The sequence below is a fragment of the Herpailurus yagouaroundi genome, unplaced genomic scaffold, assembly GCF_014898765.1.
Source record: "Herpailurus yagouaroundi ecotype Mexico unplaced genomic scaffold, PumYag 163, whole genome shotgun sequence".
In the NCBI taxonomy this organism is placed as follows: domain Eukaryota; kingdom Metazoa; phylum Chordata; class Mammalia; order Carnivora; family Felidae; genus Herpailurus; species Herpailurus yagouaroundi.
In genome coordinates, this window is record NW_024412404.1 from 48,243,045 (window position 1) to 48,258,984 (window position 15,940).

General features: G+C 39.4%; 1 protein-coding gene across 1 annotated transcript in view; it reads left to right on the forward strand.

Moving 5' to 3' along the window:
- Window positions 1-3,493: 3,493 nt before the first annotated feature.
- The window catches only part of SMC3 (structural maintenance of chromosomes 3), a 43,528-nt gene continuing 31,081 nt past the window's right edge, over window positions 3,494-15,940 (forward strand). The window contains exons 1-7 of the mRNA XM_040486403.1: window positions 3,494-3,642; window positions 4,643-4,718; window positions 10,984-11,022; window positions 12,644-12,711; window positions 14,583-14,654; window positions 15,031-15,110; window positions 15,379-15,457. Coding sequence (XP_040342337.1) covers window positions 3,628-3,642; window positions 4,643-4,718; window positions 10,984-11,022; window positions 12,644-12,711; window positions 14,583-14,654; window positions 15,031-15,110; window positions 15,379-15,457 — 429 coding nt within the window. The 5' untranslated portion in view covers window positions 3,494-3,627. The remainder of the gene's footprint in view (window positions 3,643-4,642; window positions 4,719-10,983; window positions 11,023-12,643; window positions 12,712-14,582; window positions 14,655-15,030; window positions 15,111-15,378; window positions 15,458-15,940) is intronic.

The following is a 15,940-nucleotide window of genomic DNA, read 5'->3' on the forward strand; positions in this document are numbered from 1 at the left end:
CTTCAACTTGTTGGGAATATTTAAGGTACCCAAGGAAACTAATCTCTTCTTTTTATTCTCAGAGTCCTTATTCAGAAAAATGCCCCCAAACTTGTAGCTACAAATTTGCAGGACCTTTTAATGTTACTAACAACTTGGTATTCACAATTGTTTAGGGCCCAAACAGTTTACTATTCTGTAAAAACTGGAAGAAAACTGATATGTGATGAATCTCTTTTGACTAATAGATCATCTTTTTAAAAAAATCTTAATGTTTATTCATTTTTGAGAGAAAGAGACAGAGACAGAGTGCAAGCAGGGGAGGAACAGAGAGAGAGGGAGACACAAAACGCAAAACAGGCTCTAGGCTCCGAGCGGTCAATACAGACCCTGACGTGGGTTCGAACCCACAGACCGTGAGATCATGACCTGAGCTGAAGTCGGCCGCTTAACCGACTGACCCACCCAGGTACCCCTAGACTAGATCATCTTAAAGGTTATAGTTTATCAGCTGGTAGAGTATTTATCAGTTTTGTGTCTAATTTAGGAATAATATTTTAGCATTTTTCCCCCAATGACTATCTAAATTTCAATTTCTTGTATCTTTTAAGTCAGCTTTGTCATTTTACCAAATCTCTCCTTAATGAATTTTTTTTTATTTATTTTTTTATTTTTATTTATTTATTTATTTTTGGGACAGAGAAAGACAGAGCATGAACGGGGGAGGGGCAGAGAGAGGGGGAGACACAGAATCGGAAACAGGCTCCAGGCTCTGAGCCATCAGCCCAGAGCCCGACGCGGGGCTCGAACTCCCGGACCGCGAGATCATGACCTGGCTGAAGTCGGACGCTTAACCGACTGCGCCACCCAGGCGCCCCAACTCCTTAATGAATTAAATACAATGTTGACACAAGCTTACGTGAGAACTAGAGTTTTTTAAAAAATAACATGAAGAGTATGGTGGCATAAATATAATAAAAATAGGGAAGCAAAGTGAAGGTTATTGGTGGTTTTTCAGGCAGTTGTTTTTTGAATGGGTTTTCCAATAATAACAATTTCCCCAACATCATCCAGTAGAGGGATGAGCATCTTTACTTCCTGAGAGACTAAGGGTTTTAGTCTTAGCTTTCAGGGCTTGGTACCTGAAAAGGCTTCTTCCCAAGTTTTTTCCCTAAGCTTCCCTAAAAAAAGTTTTGCAATGTCTCCTTTATATCCATGAGGGAAGCAAGAAAAGATTTTGTCTTTTGTGAGCCTCATCTTCCCACAGTGCTATTGTTCTATCCTGCTTGGATGAGAATTTTCTAGGTTTCCTCTTAAGTGATTTGGCATTTGAAAGTCCCAGGAGTCACCAAGAGAAAACTATAATTTGGGATCATCCCTATTGTGCCAATTCTATCTCTTGGGGACCGTAAGAATTGAATATGAGGGGTACCTGAGTGGCTCAGTTGGTTAAGTGTCTGCCCTTGATTTTGGCTCAGGTCATGATCTCAGGGTTCATGAGATCAAGCCCCACATCAGGCTCAGTACTGACAGTGCGGAGCCTACTTGGGATTCTCACTCTCCCTCTCTCTGCCCCTCCTAATGTTCCGTGTGAGCGCTCTCTCTCAAAATAAAAAACTTAAAGAATATGAACTGAGTGATAATGAGAAATCTCCTTCCTAATCACTGGACTGGGAGATACCCACAGAAAATCTGCCTAGCTTAAGAATGAAGATAGATAGGGCATACATTAAAAAAGAATCTTTTTAAGAGGTGGGGAGGAATAACTTAGAAATAGATAAAAATCAGTCTGTGATCCCTTCCTGGGATGGTAAAAGATTGTGAATTGAAAATAGCTTAGAGACAAAGCTTTATTTTGGAATGTCTTAACAATAGAGGGGTATAAGGAGGAGAATGAGAAACTATAACATCCGGGGTCTTACGTGGTAACTTGGCCCTTGTCCTGTACTTCACTTTCATTGTCCTTAGAGTCTTTACTACTTCAGGTACTGTACACCAGGTTGAATTTTTGTGAGAAAGTCTACAGCCTCAGAATTCTTAGAAATATGGTCAGCAGTCAGCACAGCATAACTGGGTCCTCTCCTCAGGTCTCATGTAGCTAAAATCAAGATGTCAGTCAGGCTGCAATTTTCTTTTAGCCTAAGGGGCATCCATCTCTATAATTTGGGCAAATAGATTTTATGCATCCTGTTTTTAATTCTAAACATGAAGTGATTTTTATTATCCTCATTTTATAGAATAGGAAGTAGAGGCTTCAAACGTTCAATATTATTATGCCTATAAGCCCACAGCTAGAAATCCAGAGTAGAGACACTAATCCCAGAGAAATGTTTAAGAGTTTGGGGTTTTTGGGGGGCGCCTAGGTGGCTCCGCCGGTTAAGCGTCTGACCTTGGCTCAGGTCACGATCTCATGGTCAGTGATTTCGAGCCCTGCATTGGGCTCTGTGCTGACAGCTCAGAGCCTGGAGCCTGCTTCGATTCTGTGTTTCCTTCTCTCTGCTCCACCCCGGCCGCCCCCCCCTGCCTCGCTCTCTCAAAAATAAGTAAACATTAAAAAGAAAAAAGTTTTTTAAAAGTTTTGGGATTTTTTGTTTGTTTACACCAAGAGTTGGAAAGGATTTGACTCTGCCAGCACCAAGGGGTACTGACAAGGATGAAGTTAGCAGACTATTAAAAAGTTCAACCTAGAAATAATTAGGGCTGGAAGAGCTCGCGGCAGCAGGAGGGGAAGCAAGGACCTACCGACTTAAATGGCAGGCAATTTTAATTACCAATTTCGAACAAATATTTTTCCCCTAAAATTGATTAGATTAGAATCATCTAGGGGGCTACTAGCACCTCTTTCAGGCTGTTTTTAAAAAAAAAAAGAGCTTTTAATTTTAACTAAACCTCTTTTTGTTGCAATTGTTCAAGTCAGCCTAGATTTACAGCAAATGGCATAGTAAGTGCTCCAGGATTATTAATGATCACATTATTAAAACAAACTTTGCGCCAAGTTCCTTATGGGCTGTCCTACGAGTGTCCAGTCAAGAGCTAAGAGGAGCCACTCTAAATTTACACAAGTTCCCAAGGCGACGGAGAATAATAGAGCAGCCGGGATTCGGACAGCCGAATCCTATACACCAATTCGGGACCCTTGCGGCAGCACGGGAGTGCCCACTTTTAAACAGCCCGAGACCACGTGGCCACCGGCAAGCTCCGCTATTGGCCCCCCGACTCTAACACTTGGCTTTGGCGCCGAACCTTTCCCCCCATGTGGGCACAACCATTGGCTCCGCGCTCGGAGGGACTCTGCGCAAATCTCACGATCAAGGCTTTTTCGAGTGAAGCTTCAGACTGATTCTCCGGAAATGTTCAGCTGAAAATTCAACAATCAAATGAAATCCACTCAACAGAGCCTTAGAAGGCTTCTTTTGCCAAAAGTAAAGAGAAGACGGGACCCCGGCTCCCCCTACGCTCTGCGGGGACCGCGAGTATGGTTCCGTTCAAGGCGCGGACTCCGCCTCCGCGGGCGCCGCCATTTTGTTTGGCTGGACGGGAGCGAGCGGCGCTTTGGGGGAGGGGTCTCGTAGGCGCCTCATTGGACCCCACGGCAGCGCTGTCGCTTCTCGGTGGGGAGGCCTTCTCCCCGGCGAGGGGCGCGGAATCATGTACATAAAACAGGTGAGGCCTGTGCGTCTCGCCCACTCCCTCGCGGGCCTGTGAGGACAGCTCCGTCTGGCGGGGGTGTCTCGGCTCGACCCGTGGCCTCCCGCCTCCCGGCAGGGTGGACCCAAGACGCGGGCTGCGGGGGAGGGGAGAGGCCCCGCCCCGCCAGCGCGGGGCCGCGGCGCGGGCCTCCCCCGCCGGGCGCCCGTCCGCGGGAGTAGCATCTCCGAGAGGTTTGGAGGGACCGGGCCTTCCCAGTGGGTCGGGGGCGAGCTGGGGGCGGCAGCGGCGGGGCGGGCAAGCTGTGTCGTCCTGCCGGGGCCAGCCCCGCGTGGGCCCTTTGCGCGGGGTGTGTGGAAAGGTGGTCCCCCGGGCCCGGGGGCATCCCTGGGGGGGCTCAGGTTGGGGTGTCAGCTTAGCCCGGGGTCTTTGTCCCCGAATTACAGGAGACGGGAAAGGGACCCTCCTCCTTGCAGAGTATGTAGCGCCGCCTCGTTCACTTGTTTACTTCTGTCAAAATGGTCTTCCCGCGCAAGAGTCCACCCCAAAGATGAACCCATCCGCACTCTTGGAAAAGTTTCTCTGTTGGATGTGTTGGACTCTCAGCACCCCTTTCTTGGAACGTCTGCTCCTTCTGGCCGGTCGGCGTGTCCGAGAGAAGCGCCCACTGCTCCTGGAGTCAGGAAAGCTTGGGGCCGACCGGCCTGCTTGACACACTTTTTCGCTGTAGCTCGGGGATGTTCAGCGTTCCAGCGAACCTTACTTACACAATGTACTTGCTCTTGAGAGTTCTTTAACAGGTGACTTACAACACTGGCCCTGGCTACCGATAAACGCGGACGTTTTAGAAGATTTTTTAATCGCCACTTTCCAAAATGAATTTTTCTTCTATGAAATGGAAAGTTCTCTATCTTGCATTAAATGAGAAACCAGAGAGAGAAGTGCCAAGGAAGAATGTTTAGGAGTTAGTCTTCTGGTAGTGTGTGTTCTCTTAAAAGTATCTTTTATTTATTAGGTTATCATCCAGGGTTTTCGGAGTTACAGAGATCAAACAATTGTAGATCCCTTCAGTTCAAAGCATAATGTTATTGGTAAGTGTTCATGGTTTCCAAGATCAGATTTATATTTATAGAGCCATTTAAATTCGGTCTATATTTAGGCTTGAGATGGGAATTGGCTTTGAATATTCTATGAATTTATACATGTTTCTTCTATATGAAATAACTTCTGTTTTTTTTTAGTCTGCACTGATGAATTGCTTACTTTATATATTTAAAACGTTTGCACAAGTTACTCATTTGGGTAGCCTGGTAGGTGTGAAAGTGTCTTTTAATAGCTTTACGTTTATAGTGAATGACACTAAAGTTAACATTTGAGCTATACTCTTCTTGATATGTCATTTCCTGGTTAAAACGCCCACTGTTGTCTAATTTCAGAGATGACCATTCTTTATTCACAAATTTGATTGTTCTTGGGTTTTTTCTTTCCCAATATTTAAGGTCAGACCATGCAGCTTGGTGGGCAGAGCATAAACTTTGGAGCATAACAGAATGGGTTTCACATCCCAGTTCTGACTCATACTCTTTTTCAAACTTGACTTCTTGAGGGGCTTTAGTTTTCTTATTTATAATGAAGAGCTAATGATACCTATCTTATAGGGGCTGTTGGGAAAATTAAATGAGGAAGTATATGTATGAGGATAAAGGACTGAAACGATTATTGTCCTGCAGCACAGTATTTAGTCTAAAGACTCTTCAGTTGATAGTGTCCATTTTTTGCTGATACAGCCAGCAAAAGTGTTTTCTGACATTCTGCTGAATTTTTAAAGGCTAGATGAAACAATGTGCTGTAAATAGACTTAAGCTATACATTGTCTTCCTTGAGGGGTATATTGGTATGTTAGACTGCTAACTCCACCATAAAATAGAGATTGGGTAGCTTAAAGAGCAGGAATTTATCTTCTCAGTGCTCTGGTAGCTCAAATCCACGATCAGGCTGCCAGCATAGTCACATTCTGGAAGTCGCCATCTTTTTTGTTTGTTTGTTTTTAATGTTTTAATGTTTATTTTTGAGACAGAGACACAGAGTATGAGTGGGGGAAGAGCAGAGAGAGAGGGAGACACAGAATCCAGAGCAGGCTTCGGGCTCTTTGCTGACAGCTCAGAGCCTGACGTGGGGCTCGAACCCGTGACAAGTGAGATCATCACCTGAGCCAAAATCAAGACGCTCAACTGACTGAGCCACCCAGGCATCCCCTGAAAGTCACCATCTTTGTCATCAGGATCGTGTGACTGTTTGATTCTCTCTCCCTCTTCTTCATTAGAGCACAAATTCCATTATGAAGGCCCCACCCTCACAACCTCATTAATCCTGATTACCTCCCAAAGCTCCCCCCCCCCCCCCAATACCATAACATTTGGGGTTAGGGCTTCAACATATGAATGAGAGAGTAACACAGTTCATTCTGTGGCATGGGATAAGGTGAGATTTATATAGAGATCAGTAATAGGCAAACACTAAATGCTGATGTTCCCAGAGAATCTACTTTATTTTGAAATAAATAATAAATTTTAAAAATTGAGAGCAAAAGTGTCAACTATACTTTGAAATAAAATTTAAAAATTGAGGCATGGGAATGCAAACTGGTGTAGCCGCTCTGGAAGACAGTGTGGAGGTTCCTCAAAAAATTAGAAATACATCTACCCTACCACCCAGCAATAGCACTGCTAGGAATTGACCCAAGGGATACAGGAGTACTGATGCATAGGGGCACTTGAACCCCAGTGTTTATAGCAGCACTTTCAACAATAGCCAAATTATGGAAAGAGCCTAAATGTCCATCAACTGATGAATGGATAAAAAATTGTGGTTTATATACACAATGGAATACTACGTGGCCATGAGAAAGAATAAAATATGGCCTTTTGTAGCAACGTGGGTAGAACTGGAGAGTGTCATGCTCAGTGAAATAAGCCATACAGAGAAAGACAGATACCATATGTTTTCACTCTTAGGTGGATCCTGAGAAACTTAACAGAAGACCATGGGGGAGGGGAAGGAAAAAAAAAAGGAGTTTTTAAGAGACTCTTAAAAACTGAGAACAAACTGAGGGTTGATGGGGGGTGGGTGATGGGTATTGAGGAGGGCACCTGTTGGGATGAGCACTGGGTGTTGTATGGAAACCAATTTGACAATAAATTTCATATTAAAAAAATAATAAAAATTGAGGCAAAAACAAAACCTGACCTCAGTACATTAGTTGCAGCCTTGTAGTTGGGAATAAAGAAAACACTTTGGGGGCGCCTAGGTGGCTCAGTCAGTTAAACATCTGACCCTTGGTTTTGGATCATGTCTTGATCTCATGGTTGGAGGTTTCAAGCCCCGCATCGGGCTGTGAGCTAATGGTGCAGAACCTGTTTGGGATCCTCTCTCCCTCTCTCTCTGTCCCTTCCACCCCCATGCGCATGTGCAAGATAAACTTATAAAAAAAACCACTTTTTACCCTCTGCTGTACCTGTTGAATAGTTAATTTAATTAAAGTGCCACAAGGATAGCCTGATTGTTCTGGTATTTTATTTATATTTTGATTACAAGTACCTTCTGATTTTCATCAATCAGAAAATCTTTGGAAATGGAAAAAAATGAATAATTACTAGATATCAATTATTTAAAAATTATATATTCTATTAAAATATAATTGCTAGATTTATATTACAGGTTAAACTAGATGAATATCTTAATTAGATCAATGGTATAATTTTATGAGCTGTAAAATGATGGCTTTTATTATGATGATTAGATTGTAGAATCTATCAAGTATTTTTGTTTTAGCTATTAAGAGACCACTGTTTTACTACTTTGTTTACATTAGTATTGTTAACAGTAACAGTTACAGAGTAAATTGTCTAAGTGGTTTTTCTTTTGTTTTAACAAACCTAATATGATTTTATGCTTAAACATTTTTTTTAAGGTTTTTAAGCTTTTTTAAAAAATTTATTTTTTGAGTGAGAGAGAGGGAGAATACCCACATGAGCAGGGGAGGGGCAGAGAGAGGGAGAGGGAAGATCCCAAGCAGGCTCCTCACTGTCAATGCAGAGCCTGACTCAGAGCTCTATCTCAGGAACTGTGAGATCATGCCCTGAGCTGAACTCAGGAGTTGGACACTTAACCAAGTAGGCCACCCAGGCACCCCACTGCTTAAACATGTTTTAAAGACAGGAAAGACCCAAAGTAGTGTAGACTGAGATTGACATTAAAAATATCCTGTGAAAGCATAGTACTTTGATTATTTAATGATTTGACCTTAAACAAAGATTTGAAGGCAACTATATCTTCTGGTGATCTTCAGTGTTTTAATCTCTTGCTTGAACAGTTGAATGATGTTTGAATTACCAAACATACACCTTTTTAAGGTTACTTTGTCTCTAGCTTTTTAACAAAAGAAATATGTTAATTGTAGAACGTTATGGAAGAGTTTAAAAGCTGAAAGGAAAAAACTAAACTGTAATCCTGCCCAGCAATAGCCATTCTTAATATTAACAACCTATACTTGTATTAGCCTTGGTTTCCTAGAAAACAGAATCCAAGGCCCACTCAGCAACTAATAAGACTTTAATGGGAAGGTTCAGTCTGAGGGCAAGAGTAAAACGGAAAGTTGGTCATAGCTTTATAAAGAAGGTTCAGCTGGTTTGTGGTCATATTGGATAACTTCCAGACAGTCTTTGTGAACCCACCACGCCTGGGAAAGATCAGATTGGAAAGGAATGGAGACGGCTTTGTCTGCTAGTTCCTGTTCTCTGATTGGTCAGAGTTTACTACACAGGGCATTAATTAATTCCTCCATGCTTTTGGATTGTGTTACTCTGGGGACTAACCCCCTAAAGTAGTCAGGGAACTATACAGTGTCTTTTGGATTTTCACAGGTCTGACCTGAGTGCACACCCAGGGTAGGCTGAAACAACCTAAAGGTGATGGAATACTGAATCTCTCCATTGACAGGCAGTTAAGGCTTGGGTTGGGGCAGGTGATTCTGGGGCACATATAAACTGGATCTACCCCCATATGCCTCCAGTCTTTGTGTATGTACATCTACATAAATGAGCCTTTTTTTTTTTTTTTTAAAGTTTATTTTGAGAGAAACCACAAGTGAGGGAGGGGCAGGGAGGAAGAGAAAATCCCAAGCAGTCCCTGAGCTGTCAGCACAGAGCCCAACGTGGGGCTTATTCCCATGAACAGTAAGATCATGACCTGAGCCAAAATCAAGAGTCAGGCGCTTAACGGACTGAGCCACCCAGGCTCCCCCTAAGCATTTTAATTTAATTTTTAATTATTTATTTTTTTAATTTTTAAAATATTTTTCATTTATTATTTTTGAGAGACAGAGCATGCGTGGAGGAGGGACAGACAGAGAGAGAGGGAGACACAGAATCCAAAGCAGGCTCCAGGCTCTGAGCTCTCAGCACAAGAGCCCAACGCGGAGCTAGAGGTCAAGAACAGTGAGGTCACAACCTGAGCCAGAGTCAGACACTTAACCAACTGAGCCAGCCAGGCGCCCCTATTTAATTTTTTAAATGTTTTATTTATTTTTGAGAGAGTGCACACAAGAACAGGGAGGGGCAGAGAGAGAGGGAGACCGAGGATGTGAAGTGGGCTCTGTGCTGACAGCAGAGAGCCCGGTGGCTGGAATCCCCAAATTGAACCATGAGGATGATCCTGACCTGAGCTGAAGTTGAACACTCAACCAGCTGAGCTACCCAGGCGCCCCACAATAAGCCTTTTAAAATAAAATAAAAGTGGGCTTGTAGTATAATCTTTTGATAATCTGTTTTTTTCTACTTAAGAATAAGTCTTGGGGCGCCTGGGTGGCTCAGTCGGTTAAGTGTCCAACTTCGGCTCAGGTCATGATCTCGCGGTTCGTGAGTTCAAGCCCCGCGTCAGGCTCTGTGCTGATGGCTCAGAGCCTGGAGCCTGTTTCGGATTCTGCGTCTCCCTCTCTCTCTCTGACCCTCCCCCGTTCATGCTCTGTCTCTCTCTCTCTCTCAAAAATAAATAAACATTTAAAAAAAAATTTTTTTTAAGAATAAGTCTTGATCTCTTTCCTTATTAGTCAACATCCTTGAAATTGCTTTACAGTATTCCACTGATGGGTAGGAGTAATTAAAGGGAAATTTAAAGTTTTAAGTTATTTATGAATAGATTACGGTTTTAACTATATGTAATTCTTTGAATGCTAAATTCTCTTTTTAAACTTTTATTTAGAGATAATTTCAAATTTACAGAAAAGTTGTATAAATAGGAACAGTACAGAGAATACGCTGATCTCCTTTACCCAAATCTACCTGTTAACTTTTTCCTCTTTTGCTTTATCATTTGTACCCACTCTCACACTTTTTTTCTTAGAATAAGTTATGTAGGTCTTTGTCCTTTACCGTTGACTTCAATGTAAGCTTTCTAAGAATAGGGATATTCTCTTACATAATCACGGTAGAGTTTGTAAATTTCCATAAATTTGACATTAATACGATAATCTGCTGTTTATTTTTCAGTTGTACTGATTGACCCCCAAATTTTCTTTATAGTATTTTTTCCTCCAGTACAGGGCCTAATTTAAGGTCAGGTATTGCTTTTGGTGGTCATATCTATTTAGTCTCTTTAATCTGGATCATTTCCATAGCCTTTCTTTGTCTTTTTTAACATTGTTTTTAAAAAAATACTACATAAATGATGTGTCCTTCTGAGTATATTATATCTGGAAGTGAATGATGTCTACTTTTTTTGTTGTTGTTTAATTTACTTCTTTTGAGAGAGCATGTACAAGTAGTGGGAGGGTGGCTCAGTTGGTTGAGTGTCCAACTTTGGCTTGGGTCATGATCTCAGTCAGTGAGTTCAAGCCCCTTGTCGGGCTCTGTGCTGACAGCTCAGAGCCTGGAACCTGCGTTGAATTCTGTCTCCTTCTCTCTCTGCCCCTCCCCTGCTCGTGTCTGTCTCTGTCTCAAAAATAAACGAACATTAAAAATTAAAAAAAAATTGCGTGTCCATAGTAATGATTGTAAATTATGAAAACCTAGTAACATATTAGTTATTCCAAATATTATTTGTTAGGAAAAAGCAAAAGAATAAACAATGAAGTAAATTTAAGAAAAAAAAAATACCTGAAGTCTCTACAAAAATTGCATTCATTTGGTGATTAAAGCTGTTTTGTTTATGGATTTCTTTTGTTCACTGTTCTTTGTATTTAATTTCAGATATTAAGATGTTAAGTTAGAAAATTGAATATAAATTTTTTAATACTTACGGTAAAGTTTTAATTTTATTGGTTTTTATAGAAAGTAACATGTACTTTTTGAAATTTTATAGTGGGCAGAAATGGATCTGGAAAAAGTAACTTTTTTTACGGTAAGTGTTGTTTTTTTCAATTCTAAATATATTAAGACCTGGGTATCTTCGCGTAGTTTATTTTAAAGATTGGTTTTCTGAGATTATGTCTGTATGAAACTCAAGAAATACTTTTTCGTACAGGGTTGCAGTTTAGTGTAGGGAGTGTAGAGTATAATGATCTGAGTTCTACTCTATACCTAGTGATTAAGTAGCTGAGAGGTTGGGCAAAACAATCTTTCAGGGTACTCTTTGCAATTTAAAAGTGTACTTGACCTGTCTACTTTGATGGGTTATGGGAATCATGAGATAATAATAATGGAAGTGCTTTTTAAACTTGAATGCTGTATGTAAATGTTGCAGATGCATATTTATACAAGTGTAAATGCAACAACATAGTTAATATTGTTTTGGAAAATGACTCATCTTCTTGTTTCATTATGTATGTATGTAAGTAAATAAGCCTTTCACCCAACATGGGGCTTGAACTCATAATCCCAACCAAGATCAAGAACTGCATGCTCTACTGACTGAGCCAGCCAGGCATCCCTCTGTTTCCTCTTTTAAAAAAATGTTTTCTAAATCATTTTTATGAAAGATAGAGGGGTGTAAAAAATTAGAGACTCAACAAAGATTATTGTCAGTTTGAAGATAGTAAATAGCTTTGAAAATTCTAAAGATAAAATACATTTAAGTATAATGCCTCTGTTAACAAATCCTTTGGAGAGAGAAAACATCTGAACAGGTTTGAACTATACAAGAAGTAGATTGAAAAAATTTTGAACCTCTTGTTTGAGTAGTGCTTGAGGGAAAGGGGGTGGGGCTTAGCAGGAGCAAAGGTTCTATCCCTCTGTGCTCACAAATCTATAGCCCTTCAGTGGTTGTAATTTGGTGATGATAAGTGAGTGGGATTGGAGTAGAAGTATTTCATAATCTCCAGGCGGATAAAGGCAGTTTGAATCTGTTCCCCTAAGGTGATTATGTGATTATGAAAGATAACCACTCTCCCCTCAACATACATATTCATACATGCGTACTCAACTCTTGGAATGTCAAAGGTCTCTTGGGTGAACTGGTAACAGGACAGCTGAGTAGAGTTTCATTTCTAGGGCAGGGTGGTCCAGTTAGGTAATTTATATGGAAGCAGCAGTGACTTCTTACAGAAGATAAGAGCAGTGCAAACAGTGCATTAGAATGTGGGAATCTGAACTGTTTCCCTGTGTTTCCCACTTAGTTTAATTTCTTTTGACAAAACTATCCTGCTAAGGATATGGTAAGAATATGTCCTATTTTGTTAATAAATATTTTGATGTATATTATTTACTTCTAGTGGATAAAAGCAAAGTGTTAATCACTCAGTGTGTACTTTGATCAAGAGGTAGATTTTAGTTCTGCTTACCTCTTTTTGTTACCTCAGTGTTCTCTTTTTCTTCCCTTAAATGTTTCAGTGCAAACTTCTTAGTATTTTTCTTGTCATTTCTAAGCTGATTAGTCTAAAATACAAGCAATTTTTTGCATATATGAAATAGATAATCTGTTTTATCTGCCTTGTTCATTACCTGATAGAGGTATGGGAAATTATAAATTAAGGCATAAAGCTTCTTTGAGACTATACTAATATTTAATGTTTTTGTATTTTTAGCAATTCAGTTTGTTCTTAGTGATGAGTTCAGTCATCTTCGTCCGGAACAGCGATTGGCTTTGTTGCATGTGAGTGAGATTGCTTTGAGATTGTCAATACATGTTGACATTATGTATTTTTAAAACTATATTGTTAATTCCGTTAAATAAAATCACTTGTTCAAGTTTCAGATCTTTTGTAAACATGATATAATCTTTCTTAGTAAACATGGTACAGTCTCTCTTAAGTGTGTTAATTCTACTATGGAATTTAGCCTACTATATTAATGCAAGATAAAGGCCTAATTTTTATGTAAATGGTAATAAAATTGTAGGACTTTCCTATAAATGGGTGTGTCTTCCATATAAATAGAAATTCTTTTTTAAACAATTTTTTAGTGTTTATTTTTGAGAGAGAGAGAGCATGAGCAGGGGAGGGGCAGAGAAAGAGGGAGACACAAAATCTGAAGCAGGTTCCAGGCTCTGAGCTGTCAGCGCAGAGCCCAGCACAGGGCTCGGACCCAAAAACCATGAGATCATGACCTGAGCTGATGTTGGACACTCAACTGACTGAGCCACCCAGGCACCCCATAAATACAAATTCTTTATTAAGAGTATGGTCTGGTGATGCTCTGGAAACAGGCTTGCTAAAGAGAAAAGAGTTCGAAATTGGGAATTAGGAACTTTGAGACTCAGAACCAGAAGTTAATTGGGAGCATAGAGAAGGAACCATTACAAACTAAACAGCATAACATGTTATAATTTTATCCATATTTGTAACTCAAGTGGTCACATCATTTCCCAATATGAAAGATAAGTGTATTTATAGTAATGAAAATTATTAGAATTTTTCATTGGATCATTATGAATAATGAACTAAAGAAATTTTAGGATAAAAAATGATAAAAGGCTATAACAAAATAATAAATTTATTGTCAGTTTGAATATGACATAGTTTTAAAATGAGAAAGTGAGATTGCTTAGTATATCTTAACAGAATCTCTCACACTTAGGAAGGTGGTTTATTTTGTTTGTTTTCTTACCATTATCAACTGGTTGCCTATAGAAAAAATTTTTTTTACGTTTCTAAGATAGGCATTGAAAGAATAACTTCTTTAGGTATCATTCTTTATTATATTGAATCACTGTGTAGTAACAGTTTCTAGAATCTGGAAATTATCTGAACTTGGTAAAGGAGTGGCAGCATCATAAATTGGTGTATATGTGACATATATTAACTGTGTGTGTTTTCATAGCAGATTTAAAATTATATAGGATATAGCAAATTTAAACAAGTAAATGGAAATAAATAATTAGTTTTAAAAGCCAGGGCAGCTGGGTGGCTGAGTCAGTAAGCATCCAACCTTGGATTTCAGCTTAGGTCATGATCTTTGGTTTGTGAGATCGAGCCCTCCGTTGGGCTCCACGCTGGCAGTGTGGAGTCTACTTGGGATTCTCTCTCCTCTCTGCCCCTCCCCTGCTCTCTTGTACACCTGCGCTTTTTGTCTCTCTCAACAATAAATAAATAAACTTAAAAATTAAAAAAAGCCGAGTTCCAGTAATTATATGATTTGTTAGGGTTCCTTTCCAGCATTAAGTGAGTCTGTAAGAGAAAAGCCTCAAAGTGTTGTTGATATTAGCAAATAAGTAGAATTAGGTGGGCATGGGGTCTTATGTTCTAATAAAGTGGTTTTCAGAACAAGACCTAAGTACATCTGACTTTGATATCTCTTGGATAGTTTTCATTTTTTTAGTCAGAATCTAAAACCATTTGGTTGACAAGTATTGTTATCCTCATCCAGTGTCTTTGCTCTAGGATATATACTAGCCCAATAGAATTTTTTTTCCATTGAATTAGGCTTATTGCCATGCACTAAACTTTAAAGGTGTTTAAAGAAAAAATAAAAAAAAGAATATGAAAATACCACTTAAATGACAATTTTATCTTTTACATGTTTTAGGAGGGTACTGGTCCTCGTGTTATTTCTGCTTTCGTGGAGATTATTTTTGATAATTCGGACAACCGGTTGCCAGTGAGTAATGGCTTTTTTTTTTTTCTAGTCACAATTTTGAGAATTTTATTGATGCAGCTGATTTTTTTCCCAGCCTTTGAAACATTCATAACTGTATTAAATACAATTCTTATAATTTAGTTTATGTTAAAATAGCTATATGGTTTACATATTCATTTTGTCCTAAAATTATAATGAACATTCTAGCAAATAGGGTGTGTAAGTTGTTGTGAAAAAATATCTTTGTCATAAGAATTGATATTCATAGCAAATCTTTAGTGAGAATTGAAATTTCAAAATAAGTGTTATGGTTACAGACTCTAGAATGACCTTATTAACTGAAAAGTTTTCCATTTTTACTATGAAATTAACTTCAGGCTTTTACATTCTTTCTTAGATTGATAAAGAAGAAGTTTCACTTCGAAGAGTTATTGGTGCCAAAAAGGATCAGTATTTCTTAGACAAGAAAATGGTCACGTAAGCAATTTCTTTACATTTATAATTTCTTTATGAAAGAGTAAAAGTATTTTACTTAACTCCTATATGGGTTATATATGCCTCGTGGTCAACAAACCAAAATTTAGAGCATTAACAGAAGAATCAAGATTCTCTGAGGCCAGTAGAATAAATGGTTTCATGACTATTCTATACTCCCTCATGTTCCTTAACCCAGCAGTTACCCTTCATTTTTTTGCTTATTATTGGGCGATTAATCTGAAAAAATATTTTCAATGTTTATTAACAGGAAAAATGATGTGATGAATCTCCTTGAAAGTGCTGGTTTTTCTCGAAGCAATCCTTATTATATTGTAAAACAAGGAAAGGTAAAAATGTTGTATGTCCTTTTTTTATAGAATGTTTTCTGAGTATATTCACTTGAATGATGAATTTGCTTATAGATTCTAGTGGTTAAGTTGAAGCAAAAATGGACCTTACTGTCTCTTGTTTTCATTGATTTATTTTGTATAGATATTAGTATTACCTTTTATGTGGCCATAAAATTACAAAGTAGATCCACTGTGTAATGGGATTCAATTTTTTCAGCAGTTAGTGGATGTTGTTTTCGTTGTGACCTGTATCACTTAATAAGGTGTCCTATATTGGAAGACATTTTGGTTTGTGAAAGTCACATGGAAATATTTAAGAATATTGTAGAAATTCTTTAAAAATAGCATTTGAGGGGCGCCTGGGTGGCGCAGTCGGTTAAGCGTCCGACTTCAGCCAGGTCACGATCTCGCGGTCCGGGAGTTCGAGCCCCGCGTCAGGCTCTGGGCTGATGGCTCAGAGCCTGGAGCCTGTTTCCGATT